This window comes from Lissotriton helveticus, chromosome 11 (genome assembly GCF_964261635.1).
Source record: "Lissotriton helveticus chromosome 11, aLisHel1.1, whole genome shotgun sequence".
In the NCBI taxonomy this organism is placed as follows: domain Eukaryota; kingdom Metazoa; phylum Chordata; class Amphibia; order Caudata; family Salamandridae; genus Lissotriton; species Lissotriton helveticus.
Window position 1 is genome coordinate 644,956,739 of NC_136072.1, and position 14,685 is coordinate 644,971,423.

The 14,685-nt window shown below is 45.1% G+C and overlaps 1 protein-coding gene across 1 annotated transcript in view; it reads left to right on the top strand.

Moving 5' to 3' along the window:
* ADAM9 (ADAM metallopeptidase domain 9) overlaps positions 1-14,685 on the top strand; it is a 491,300-nt gene that overhangs the window by 364,350 nt on the left and 112,265 nt on the right. Inside the window, exon 17 of the mRNA XM_078666483.1 lies at positions 5,505-5,585. Within this exon, the coding sequence (XP_078522609.1) occupies positions 5,505-5,585 (81 nt within the window). The remainder of the gene's footprint in view (positions 1-5,504; positions 5,586-14,685) is intronic.

A 14,685-nucleotide genomic window follows, 5' to 3' on the forward strand; every position in this document is an offset into this window, starting at 1 on the left:
TTACTGAGGAAGGACCAGTTGTTTGAAGATGGCAGCTCACACCCAACAAGCGGTCATACTTCAACATTGGGCTCCTGCTCACATTGGTAAAGGTGACCACCAAAGTGGGCTTCTAGCCTGAACCACTGTCTCCTGAAACTTTTTATTAAGGTTCCCTGTGGTTAGAGGTAAAACAATCAGGGAAGGAGTGCATACTAAACCTAGGTATCTTTACGTTCGGTTTTGTTTTCCAATATTGTATGAACCGGATAATTATCAAAATCATGAACCTTTAGGATCGAGGTCATTTTCATTACTTCTTAGTAAAACGGTGCAGGTGACCTAATCCCACTGTACACCAACTCATGAGAATAACACAAGTCACACTTTCTTATTCCATTAGTGGCGGCATCATCATTGTTCGCCCAAGGTAGGCCTAAATAAACCCAGTATTCGGAACAAACATTCAATTATCTGTGCACATGATATGAACATACTTCTGTTTTTCTCACCTTTTGATTGCAGTGCGATTATGTTACTCTCAATGTTCCGCTAGAAGTAATGACAGTGGTCACTTTACTAAATGTTCATCATTTCTATCCTCACCAGATCCATACAGTATTGTGAAACAGAACTCGACATATGGATACCTAGGTTTATTATGCACATCTTTATTTGTGAATTATTTACACACTTGGTTACTATGGTAACACAAGTGAAGACAGCACAGAGCACTCACTTGAGGGCTACCAATAAGGCCTAAAACATGTTCACCTACCTTGTAAGGAATGGATAATTCCCCTGATTGTCTTAATTATAATCGCTGGGGACTTTAACACAAAATCTCAGTCCACCAGGAGGAAGTCTTAACAGCTCCCTTCTCAACTCATTCATAAATTTTCCCCACAGTTTAAAATTGTTACATTTTTGTTTATAAGATCTACAATGATATCCACTATATAAAATATTCCAAATGCATAGAAATCGAAAAAACATTTAAAAAAGGTACAAAATTTAAAACACATCATTTCATTCACTGGATTAAATAATATTTGCATTGCTTCTTTTGTCGAACGAACCCCATATTTCAAGAACAATGGTGTCAGCAGGCGACATTGATGAACATGTAAAGAGGGGCAGGCACTAAGAACATGCTCTGGAGTTTGTACAAAATCCCCATAAATATCACAGTCTATTCTCTTGAGCAATTCCACACCAAGCTCCCGTATCAGATTTTAAGGACAGAATATTCATATGGAACAGTAGGAAATACTGCCAGACACCATACTCCACATTCCACTTTAAGTAGGGTTGAGGCTACGCCTCAGAGAACGTTGTAGTATTATCTCCATCTCCTTTGTTCTCTACTCTAAATCATATCTTGTTTCTTTGAACTGGTCCTAATACTGTGTTTCAGGTAAATTTTAATTGCATTACAGGACAATGTGATTAAGTCAGCCCTACTCAGTCTAAAGTGCAGAAGTACTTGATTAAAATTCTTGTGCAATGTAGTTATCTTTCTGCTTTGACCTAATGCCTCTGAGCAGAGTAGGCCTCCCAAAGAGTGCTTCTAACTGAGCAAAAGTCTGCGACCCTTCAGGAGAGCAGGGGCCAACCCCCTAATATAAATACTTGAAAGCCCCATTTTGAGGCGTATTGCTTTGACTGGGGCAAGTTTATTTAAATGACAGATTTTATTAAATATTTTCCCCTCCGTTATGTGTAAAAAGTAACCAATGTTTCTTATCCATAACATCAATAGCATAGAGTAGAGCTGGAGGGATTTGTGTGCTGTGCCTAGAGATTAAATGGTTGCAGTGTCTATGACCTAAGTCCTTGTAAACTGAAGAACGTGTGTCGGCATGTGCCATCGCTTTACTGGAAAGATGCAAGATATGTTCCTTTACAGAGAAGTTTGCAGAGAACATTTTGTCCAAATAAGGGTATATGTTAACACTTTCGAACTCATCTCTTCCTATCAACCATTTAAATGTTATCAGTTTACTGCACCGTTAGCTTTAAAAGTCATCACTTTACTTTTAATAGTGTTAATCCTTTTTAAAAAATGGCTTTCAGCCAATGTTCTCTCTAATTATTTTGTTTGGTGAGAGGCAATGCAGTTTTTTTGTGCATACTATTCTAAGATGTGTGTGCAAATGGAACTTACCCATGAGCCATTATGCAAGCAAGCCTGCAACCTCTTGGGTGATAGGGTGAAAGAACGTTTTAATTTTTTACACAAATAAACTAAACGGTAAATTATATTTTTAAATGTTATTATTTAAACTGCATTGTCTAAAGGTAAATAAGTAGTAGTGAAATTTCAGAGAGGGTGTGGTGCAGTTCATGCAATAATCTAATCTTGGCAGTCCAACAGAAGATCCAAAGAGGAGGTTTGTTAAATTTAACATGCTCCTTTCCTAATTCACTGCACCTTGTCCCCTGCCCAGTCTTCTTTCTGCTGACACCCCTAGAGCTCAGGTTGAATTTCTCATGCTGTTCTCTGAATAACTCTGTACACCGTCTACCAACCAAGTACTGTGGGCAACACCTCCAGGGTCCCAACCCAAACCTAGATGCCATGTTTAATTTGTGTAAACAAATATATATATATATATATATATATATATATATATATTTTTTTTTATTTATTTATTTTTGAGCCTGCCTTTCTTTAACAAAGAGTTAGCCCCAAGAAAACTTTGAAAACAAAGTGTCCAATAGTGCAACTAAAACCCAATTTTGACTTATATTTACCAAAAAACTCACAAAGATCACTTTAAAAAGCACTTTCATGTTCTGCGCCTCTGAGAGAAAATGAGTTAACGATCTTTTAGTCGTTAACTCACTCAGGTCCTGATTGCGGTTTCATATGCAAATTATCATTTGTTCCTGACCTGGGTTTACAGCTCTGGTGCAAACTATGTAAGCTATGGGTTTGCACCCTTAGTTTATGCCAAGGAAACTATTGTCCAAATTGGGGGTTAAAGTAAAAAAGAATGCCTTGCACACGTCAGATGGGGTGAAATCATGTGCAATTTGCACTCGTTCCTTATTCTCAGGACTGCAACTCTTAACTGGGTGCAAATTGTACACCAGCTACTTACCAGACCCCCCTCAAATGGTAATTATGGGTTCTAAAATGTGCATCTGCATTAGCACAAAAGTGTGATAATAAGGCCCCGACTCATCTTCACTTTCCAACTTGCCATTTATTTTACTCACTATTTTGCTTAGGCAAAATCTGTCATACTTTAATCCAATAGCTCTTGCTATTGTCAGGTAACTACAAAATCCATTATTTGCGGGGCAATGAGCATACAAATCCAGTTAAGTATTTGGTATAGCACTCCAGTCTCACCCAGGTACCAAAAGTCACAGTGAATGAGAACTGACATCCGAAGGCCACTGATAGACTAACTCACTAAAACTAAATAGTCTGATCCGTAATGGTAATGTTTGGAGTGTTATAATATGTAATACCCAACTGTGCTGCAATGTCATACAAATACTTATACATTCACTCCCTCTCTAAGTTTTTAGAAATAAACATGTCAATGAAGAGGATAGGGGTCCGGTTAAATACGTGGAAATGTGCGATTAGAGGACTGAAAACTCAATGTTAAACTCAGAGTCTTTCTACCAGACCAGCTAAATAAAGCGTCATGTTATAAAGTGATGTAGAATTCAATGCCCCATTAGTCTAGAAAATGTGATTTTTTTTTTAGTTAGGTCTAAAAAGGTGCATGTTTTTTTGTGATTTTGTGTAGCATACACAAGGCCCAACATGTATCAGAGCGCATTAACAAATAGACTGGCAAAAAGCAAATAGAAATATACAATATTGACAAAAAAGATAACATCAAGATAAATAGTAATGTTTAAAATCTGAATACTGATAAACGATTGTCATGAGAAAGGAAAGAAAATGTTATGTGTCTGTATATTTATACACGTTTGAATACAACATTTTCTTCCCTTCTCGTCAGTCAAATGTTAACCTGTACCCATTTTTAAATATTATTTATTTTGCTATATATATATATATATATATATATATATATATATATATATATATATATATATATATATATATATATATATAGTGTTTAAGCAGTAGTGTAACTAAGAATAGTAGCGTCCACTGAAAGATCAAGCCAGGCTCTTACCCAGCTCGAGTGTCCATTTGGAACTTTGTGCCCTTAATGAGGCAAGCTTCCATGTGGTTTCCGCATGCCTCCCACCCTGTACACTGGATGTTGTGTTACAACCAGAGTTGTCGACTTTGGAGCAGGGTAACCAGGTCCGAGTCTCGGAGTAAACTCAACCTTTTGCATCTCTGGGCAAATCACTTACTCTCCCCATGCCTATAAACAATAAATGGTGACCTTGTGTAATGTAACTGATGCATGTGTAAATTGCTCCATACCTTTGGGTCATGTTCATGCTATGTAAAAACCACAGAAAAGTGCACAAAGAGGTAAAGAGAAAGCTTTAACGTAAGAAAAAAGTCAAATAGATATTCATTTACTGCCTGGATTGTTCAAAAAGACACCAGGAAACGGGGATATATCGTGGCTCCCTTTCACATATGTGAGTTCAGAAGACCAGTTTTACAGAAACCTGTTTGATTTAATAGACTATAATATTGCTCTATAATAACCTGGACCTCATACAGGGATTACATCAAAATTGTCTTGCCTCTTCCTTCAATCATGGTGCATGTTTAAATAAAGTACTTCTAAATGTAGTGCTATAATGTGATGCATTTATTTCAAAGCTTCCACATGTTAAAGAAATACAATTTTTGAGTTTTTTTGAATTTTTTCAATATTTAGGAGATGTTTTGTGTAGAGTTTACCTGTTTAATAATTTCAGGGCTTGACTTTTGCACGGGCTCTCCCCATTAGTTTGTTAGCTTGCCCACCTATACAAAAGTTTTGGATTTAATAACACATCCCATGTTATTATTATTTTTTTTAACTATGTGGAAATGGAATTCCACAGTAGCATGCAGTGGAGTTGAAAGGATTCAGCACATTTTGGCAGACCTCTCCGTGCATACAGTGAGGAATCGTGCAGCCGCCTTTTCCAAAAATGTCATACTTTGTCTTTTATTGCCAAATTTAGAACACAAAGACAAAGTATGGCATTTTTGGAAAAGGCGGCTGCACGCTACAGTGAGACAACAGTACAGGAAAAATAAGTTTGGTAAGACTCTGCATGCCTCTTTGGTCGCACTACATATATGTTTGGCCTAATTGTGTTATATTATTCACAGATCCGGTGGCATTTCCACATAGCAATTAATGATGTTTTAGGATAGGTGAACATATGTTGGTGTAAAAGAGAGTGGTTTTGTATTTTTCAAGTATAACCTTCCAATAATAGTGAAAGGAATGTTATCTGGAGGTCTTGACCCATTTATGGAATGTGTTTTATAAGAAATGCCTGTGGTATGAATTATTTGAAGTTCTGTCAAAGCCCTACAGAGTTTAATTCCCTTTTTTTTAAATATTTTACAGATTTGTAGAAACTACGAGTGTATAAGTGCTTCTGTCCTGAATTATGACTGTGATGTGCAGAAAAAATGCAATGGTCGTGGGGTAAGCAGTGTAAAATGATCTTGTACAGAAATAAGATTTTAAATGGAATGTTTCTATATGTTGGCACCGCCATTCATTATAACATAACGTCCTGGAATGAAGGGCACTTTATATAAAACGAAATGTGAGTTCATATAATGGCCTTTAGGAGCATGTGATCCCCACTATAAGCTGACAGCACACTTTTATGTTTTTTTTATTCTCGACTTTAATACTGAGATCTGCAAATAGCACCATTGCTGTGTGAGTCTTTCTAATATGAGGCCTCTCCAGCATAAAGTATCAGTTCAAAGAACAAGTTACAGTAGTGCTTTTTTTGATGGATAGTATGTTTTACTGCAGATTCTTCATTGCGTTGCAGCATTACCTATTTCTATGAACATTTGTGTCATTTGATAACGGCACTCATACTAACTCTTTTTTCTTTCCTGGCCTCCGTGGATCAGGAATATTAGGTGAAAGTATGCATTGGTAAGGCTGGCCACAACCAACAGTGCCATTGCGCAAATTTTTCCTTAGGAGGTTGCCACCCACTTCCACCTCTTGTACTACCCAGGTCCACCACTGGCACTCAGGGCCGGCTTTAGGGCAGTGCGACTGGTGCGGCCCCACTTGGCACTGACCTGTGGAGGGGGTGCTGACCTCAGGGAGGGCCCTGTATTAAGCAATAACTTACAATTGGAGAGATGAAGGGGCACTTATGCCCGGTGGTAGGGAGAGAATCCGAGGAGGCAGTAATGCTGTGTGGGGGTGCCAAAAATGATGGTGACACTGCCAGCGCTAAAGCCGGCCCTACTGACACTACCCTCTTCTGCCCCTCGCACCTCAAAGTGCCTGAATTGCTGCAAACGCGCTAACCTTTCTCTGGGTGGCTTCTGAGCCATGCTCCCTAAGAGAAAATTGTAGAAAACGTTTAATCAAATGGTGCATTTTTCAGTATAATTTCACTTAAATATCCTAAAAAGCCATAGGCTTCTGAGGCGCTCTTCAGAAATATTCAAGTAGTTTTAAAGAGTACCCTGCCCAGGAATACTGCTAGTTTGACCATTTTAAGATACATTTTAGAAGATTGTTGCAAAAGATGCTTTTTGCAGCACAGCTTTCCTTCTAGATTTCTCACTTCATGAATACTCTTCAGTCGCCGCAATTGATCCTGAAACCTTTTCCCTAGCAATAGATCTCCAGTGTCACCAGTTGGTGCTACACAGTTCTAGCCATGACTATGCCTTTCCAGGATGTTCCTGTTTTTCCATGCCTCATCAATGTAGGTGTGGAGCTTTTCTTAGTGTTTCACTGATAGAATTCCTCAGCTTTCGACAGCAACTCAGTCAAATGGCTCCCCCGAAGATTTGGAAGTTCAAAGTTTGTCCCAGATGTTGCAAAATTATATCCTTATCAGACTCATCTGACATCTTTGTGGTATCTAGACTCGGAGCATGAGCCAGCGTGCTACCGTTCTTGTTCATCGATGCCTATTAAGTCCATAAGAGCTATTTTAGGTAGGACCTGCAGGGTCTTTTCAAAGCAGTCCCCTCCCCCATCAGGTAAATTTCTTTATAGCGAACAACCTTCCAAAAGAATTTCCCATAAAACACAAAACTTTCCTTAAGGAGTAGAAATCCTCTTCTTCTTCTTCGAGGATACAGTCTGGATTCTGGAAACATTCGGAGCCCCAATGCCAGTTCCTGAACTTGGGGTCTTCCTTATTGTAAGTGCCAATTCCGATGCTGAAAAAGATTAAGCAGGAAATCCTAACTCCATCTGTCAACCATGGGCAGCTTGAGGTTTTCTACCAGACCAGTGTTGACATCTTCAGGATGCCACCAGTATACCCAGGGGAGAGTTTGGGTATATACATTTGGCGTTCCCCGTGATTTTGACCCGAATGTCTCCCTACTCCGTGCCTCAATAGGCTCTGGCCCTGGACCAGGACCAGGCACAGCTTCCACTGAAGCCTATGCCTTCTAGGGCATCGACCTCTGAATGCTTGAGGCCTATCATGTCACTGCCCTCAGAGCCAATTTTTCTGACGCCTTCAGCACCCTCAAAGTCAGTGGATGCTATCCAAGTGGCAAGTAGAAAGTTTGATCCAGTTTTGATAATGAACCCATATGAGAATACCTCCCGAGAGCTCAAAGATTTACCTGCATGGAGAAACTCCTTCAGGTCTGAATCAAGTGCTGTGGCCATTGTGCTGAGGATACAGAAGCAGATAATCTCCTTGTTTTCTACATATCAGATGTTGACCTTTACCTGGACTTACAGGATGCAAGTGGCTAGGATACATCTCAAGGAGGAGATATCCTTACTCCTATAGACATCTTGAGAAGGTTTCATTGTTCACTTTGGTGGGAGGAGTAGCAGCACAGCTGTTGGACTTAACCCTTAACACCACTGAGGCCAAAGTTAAGCTTTTGACGGAAGTCCTGCAACCTTCCTTCTTAACATCAGAGCCTCTACTACCTTTTGAACAAGACCTGTTCAAGCTGTCTCGGACTGCCCTTCACCACGGTCCACAGACATATTTGCCCCATGACATTCTATTTGGTATGCCAATCTGTTGGAAGTCGGCACTCGGCCTCCTCTTTCTGTCCCATGCATAGTGGATCTGCTCTTGCACCATGGTGGGCGGTCCTTTGTCCCAGTCCACAAATGTGGCACTACACCCGAAAATTGAGCGGTGCAAACTGTAGTCCTTCTGATTGCCTCTAGAAGATCATTTTGGTTTCCATGAAAACCCAACAGAACTCCATTTACACAAGTCACTGGTACAAGTTTGTTCACTGGTGTGAGTCGGAAGGTCTGAATTCTTTTCAGTCATGTATTTTCTATGTACTATGCTATATAATATCTCTAGCACAGTAGGGCCTAACAGTGGATACTGTAAAAGACTATTTGAACACTCCGTCTTACTTCATGTGTCTCGCTGACCAGCCACCTTTAATAAAGTTGCCTAGTGGCACATTTTCTGAAAGGTTCACTTTACTTGTTTCCTCTGACTCTATTTATTGTTTTTCAGTAGGATTTTAATCTTTTATCACCATTCCTTATGGTATCCCTATTTGAGTCTATGCACAAGTGCTCAGTTCTTGGTGGCAATAACTTCAGCCCTGAGATCAGTGAGCTTTCAACTCTCTCAGCGTGGCCACCATTTACTGTTTTCTACCCAGATAAATTACTCTTTGCATCTGTTTATCTTTGTTACTGAAAGTAGTTTCTGCCTTTCACATTAGTCAGACCATCACTCTTACATCCTTCTTCTCTGCTCTTCATGGCAGCAAAAAGGAGGAGTGATTACAAACACTGGACCCCAGGTGTGCGGTGTCTTACATTGACTGTCCACGATAGAACAAAATGGATGACCAGCTCTTTGTGGGCTTCGCTGGTGCCAAGAAGTGCGAAGTGGCGACCAAGGGCACCATTTTGCATTGGTTAATCTTTTGTATTGAAAACTACTATGCCCTGGCCTAGAAACACCCTCTGGCAGATATTCATTCCCTTTCCACCAGGGCCATAGTGGCTTTCTTTGCTCTCATGAGTGAGAAGCAGTCAGGTGGCTGATATCTGCCAGATGACCATTTAGTTGTCCTTGCACACATCCACAAAACATTCCCACATCCCAGGTGTAGGTAAATACGTTTTGCCCGTCAAACCCGCCCAGTTTTTTTGCTTTTTGTCCACTTTTTTTTTTTTTTACTGAGGGTGACCTTTACAACTGGTGACTCACCCCCGGTAAACTCATGGTGAATGGACTTCACTTGTTTACCACCAGTGTTAAGATAAAGCCACTTCAGCGTCGCAAAGGTAAGGGGCACTTGGCTGGTTACACATGAACATGTGTGCATACGTGTATGCACACGTGTGAGGACTCTGCTTTGGAGGCTCCTGTTGTGCACAGCCCAGTAACTGTGCACAGGAAGCCTGGCACAGAAGGGACTGTAGGATAGCATATCGACCTTAGAAGGGACTCACAATGTTAGTGTACACTCGTAGGGTAAGTTAGTTTGGTTTGCTGTCTTGTCTGAAGTGACACTCCATTATATAACTATGGGGAGGGCTTCCGTAGAGTGCAGCTTTGCTTCCCTTTGGCCTACAGAGACCAGTGACTCCTCCAATTGGTGTGTAACCTGTGTGGGAAAATCAATTCTGCATGTTCCAAAAAGATGACTGGGGGTGAGTGTCCGAAAAGTTTCAGTGCTCCGTCCATCATCTCCTTGTGTTTGAGCCCTAAGTTGGCAGGGTATGCCCAGAAGTGGGCCCCTTGCTCACTTTGCCACTGGATTCAAGCTAGCCTGGCTGATGAGGGCTGTTAGCCCGAAACCGGTCCCAGGATGCTTGTTTCCGGTCCAGGGAACACATGGCTTTGCAGTTCGGGCTGGACTGTTCCCATGAGGCACAGGGTCAAACCTGATTTGCATATAGCTGTGTCTGAACTGGGGTTGCGAAGTGAGCTAAAGAACAATGATGGATTCAGCCCAGATCTGTGATTGGGGTGAGTGTCGGAAAAGTTTCAGCACTCCGTCCATCATCTCCTTATGTTTGCTTTGTTCGCCATCCACCTCCGCCTGACCCAAGACCACCTCTCCTTCAGGAAGCAACTGAAGACCTGGCTGTTCGAGCAGTAGCGGACCCCCCTCACCCAAGCGCCTTGAGACCCTCCGGGTGAGTAGCGCGCTATACAAATGCTTTGATTGATTGATTGATTAATTGAAAAGATATCTGTACAGCTTCTGGGTCATCCAGTGATGTCCCATTTCCCTGGCTCGCTTCAGGGTTAACTCCCAGGCCTTTCCCCCTACTGTGTTGAGTTAATTACAGTTCTCTCCAGAGGCAGTAACAAAGGCCACCCAACTCAAATGGGGCAATTAGCAGAACTTGACTCTGCTACTGAGGAGCAAAGGGGTGAGGATGAAGGATCTGCATCAATCAATCAGCTGTCACACTGTGCCAGGGATGGGCCTGCTCAAGCCCACTAAACAAAGGAGGAAGCCCAGACATCTGGAGCTAACAGTAGAGGGCTCCCATTGAAGATGTGCTGGGAAAGGCCTTGGCAGGGATGTCAGCAAGGTGCAGAGCTGAGGGCCCCAGAGCAGATGTTATAAGTGACTCCTGGGTGACGCCATTTGGAAATACCACAACAAGCTGTGCAGGAGGGTTGGGGCAGGGGCGGAGCGGTAAGGTGTTGTGGCACCCCAGGATAGGCCAGAGACACCTCACTGCTGGAACCTCCCGCTCCCACCTAAAAGGTATTTCGCAAGGCAAAGAGCTCTCTCTTGGTAGTATTTTTCTGCTGACACTAGGACTGGAGGCAGCCGCTATGGACAATTAGAAGGACAAACCCTCTGATGACATCTGAACTGAGGACACTAACTCCAGTTGGCCCCGCACCAGTGGGTCTCTCTCCAGGACCAGGGAAGCTGGTCCCCTTACACCCCCTGAGGACTAGTTGTGTGAAAGACTGGGCTTCGGCACAAAGGAGGTGAGAGGCCCAGAGGAAATAAAGGCTGGCGTAGGATGCCAGTGAAACCAGCTCCCTAAAACGTTCGCTGCCTTAGAGGGCAGTAGGGAAGGACAGCTCTCCAGGGGGCTAGGGCCAGCTACCTGGAGCAACAAAGAAATAATTTGACCTTTGACACCGGCAAGGCCCGGAGTGGGTGGAGCTCCGCTGCTAGAGCCTTTTCAACCCATGGGGCCTTCCAGGGCCTGGGAGTCGCCACAAGGTGAATTCATATTTTTCTTGCTGGGAGGGGGTGTGCATGCGGCCCCCTCCTGAGCATCCGGAGGGCCTGGGGACCCCATCCCCCAGGCCAGATTTTCAAACTGGGTACCAGGGTTTTCAATCCGGCACCCAAGGAGGACAGGAGTGCCCTGTTGCTCCCTCCCACGAGGAGAAGTGTGGAGGAGGGACCCAGGACCTCATCCTGGGCCTGGGGATGACAGAGCTGCATGGAGAGTGTGTCCGCACTCTTCTCAGCAGTGGCTGGCTTATCCCACTCCCCATACCTCTGGCCAGGGGGAGTGGGAGGCCCCCACCGTCACCAGCGCCTTGCCCGCCGAAGCGGGTAGGGCAGAAGGGGACGCAGAGAGCACAGAAGAGTGCTGCACACGTAGGGAGCCGGAATGGCAGCCAAGGGTGCGCTCCCTGGGCTGCCGCCCCATCATAAGTAGAGCACGGGGTGCCAGTACTGGGTACCCCCGAAGAAGAAAAGAAAAAAATGCAGCGGCTCTCCCCGGCTCAGCGGGAGAACCGTTCATTGCATATTCAGGGCTCCCGAGGGAGAGTAATGGACTAACACCTTTGTGCTGCTAATTGTGGTCCCCAGATATCGGGGACACCACCTACGATATGGTCAAGATGGCCGCCGGGTAGGAGCTCTTGGTCAGAGCTCCGAGTGCTTGGGATTCCAATTCTGGATTTAATCCCTGTTAGCACCCAGCATACCGGACATCTTGAGCTACGCAATTGTAACGTAACTACCTCAACTACCTCAAGTAACTGGAATATTATTTTCATCACCCTTACCTGGCTGGCGGTGGCTGGAGCATCTGAGGATCCACCATCTCCACGGAGGCTGTGATCGGCGCGGGAGAGGACCAAATCGCCCCCGCCTTTGCCGGAGACCGGGCTGCCCCTGGCCACCGGAGGAGCCTGGGACGGACGTTTGGCTGCCTGGAGCCTGCTGTGGCGCTGACTGGAGCCTTCAGGGGGTCCCTGGTCGCAGGTTGGGACCGTCGCAGGAGAGGACAGAGACACCCCCCTCCTTGTCCGGACTCCGGGCTGCCCCTGGACATCGGCGGAGCCCGGGACGGATTCCCTGTTTGCCTGGAGCCCGCTGGGAACTGGCGGCGCCTATGGACGACGGGTGCCCGCTGTGAGGGACTGCGAGGGAGCTGCTCTGTCATCGGAGGCATCCGGTACGCCCGTGAGCACCACCACCGGCGCCGGCTGTGGTGGTCGGATTCTGGCCCGGACTCCTGCGGCGCCCATCGGAGAGGTGTCGTCAGGCTCTGGGGGCTTGCCCTCATCTGCATCGGACTGCGAGAGCTGGTTGCGAGCGGGAGTGTTGCGCCACTGCCCAGGGAACTGCTGGAGTGGAGCCCCGAGGCAAACGGCGAGGCAAGCGGGAGACACACGACATCGCCTATCGAGGCGGGAGGGGCTGCAGCTCAGGAGCTCTGGCCGCCTTGCGGGCAACAGCGAGGTTCCCTCGGCGGATGTGACTCCCTGCGGTCCCCCCCTGCTGCTGCCGGGACCCTGGGAGCAGACCTGCGGACCTTCAGACGCTGGCGGGGATCATCGAGGTTCTCCGGAAGTGCATGGGGACTCACTCCCATGCGGTCCCCCCTGCTGCTGCCGGGACCCTGGGAGCAGACCTGCAGACCTACAGACGCTGGCGGGGATAATCGAGGTTCTCCGGACGTGCAAGAAGACTCGCTGCGGTCCCCCCCCCTGCTGCTGCCGGAACCCTGGGAGCAGACCTGCGGACCTACAGACGCTGGCGGGGATCGAGGCTCCCCGGACGTGCATGGGGACTAGCATGCAACCTGACAGAAGTTGATGCTCACCGCATCTTTCACAGTTCACATTTTGCTTAGACCCTCGATGTTTGCAAAACGCGATGTCTACAAAACTTCACTGTCAACATTAAGGGACCGACTGAGCAGAAAATATCTAAAAGGTATTTAATTCACATCACTCGCTTGCTCACATTTTTAGACCTCCTTTGTTCAAAATGGCAGAGGTCATTAACTGAAACTATAAATATCCTCCTGTACCTCCAGAGGCCCACAAGGCTCCTCGACATAACTCCTCCACATAGGACCACCAAAATAGAGATAAGACTCCCTCCCAGCAAGCTAGGAACTGGGCTTACTCAAATAGAATGTGAAACTGCCCTTCCCTGCTCTCAAAGCAACAACAACAAAGAGAGGACTACTGTCTCTAGCTCCCCTATTTGGCGGCCATTTTAGACTGGTCTTTCTCATTGGCGGCCATCATGGACTAGTCATTTTCACTATTTGTTCATACCCTAAGAACTGGCCATTTTAGACGAATCTCAACTACCGCGCACTTTACATAGCCTTGTATCTACACCTTCTTGTAATAGAGTGTCTGCCTTTTATTGCAGTATTTTACTTCTACTTGTTTTTTGTACATTTTTTATAACCTGCACTCATTTCACTTTTTTATGCTCCTGTAATGCACCGATTGCTACCTCATATATTCTACTTGTTTGTTTTTTTTTGTACATTTTTTATAACCTGCACTCATTTCACTTTTATTCTCCTGTAATGCACCGATTGCTACCTCATATGCTGTGCTCACTAGTGTCACTATTGATCCATGTAACTTGTTTACATTTGTATTTTATTCCTATATATCATTATTGTTCACCCTCCCGCACCTACCTATACCGCCATGGATCCCGTCGGCAAGCACACATATAAAATCAACTACCCACCAGTACTCACCAAAAAAGCAGCTAAACGCTTCAAACACAACTGCCTGAGGTCCCACCCTGAAACCCCCTTTGCCGACTCCTACTTCTCACCGGTCAATGGATCCCTGAACACCGATATCATCTTCCACACCATACGCAGAGCTCAATGGAGAAAAGCGTTCCTCACCTTACTCACCGTCTCCACCTCCAGGAAATCAACGCATGGCCTAACACTATCCATCACACCATCCCAACTCTTCCCAGGCAGAGCCACCATTACTATCTACAACAACGGGATTGTTCTATTGCAATCCAGAGACAGGAACCTGGAACTACTAGACAACCTGTTCCCCACCTTCAAAGAGCACCTCTCCAATCCTCGGACCTCAACTCTTATCACCTCCAGTCCTACCACCCCTGACCTCACAGCTCCCACTCACAAACCTTCCAAGCTAGTTCAGCACCAGAACGACACGCACCTCACCTCTACCCCCAGCACCCTAGTCAATCACCCACCAGCTGAAGGTACCACACACCCCGCAATCACAGACACAGATCTCTCCCCCTCATACACCATCCGCACCCCCAACCCCCCTACCTACCCTCGGACCTCCACTCATACCACGTCCACTCCTTTCACCCCTGACATCACAGCTCCC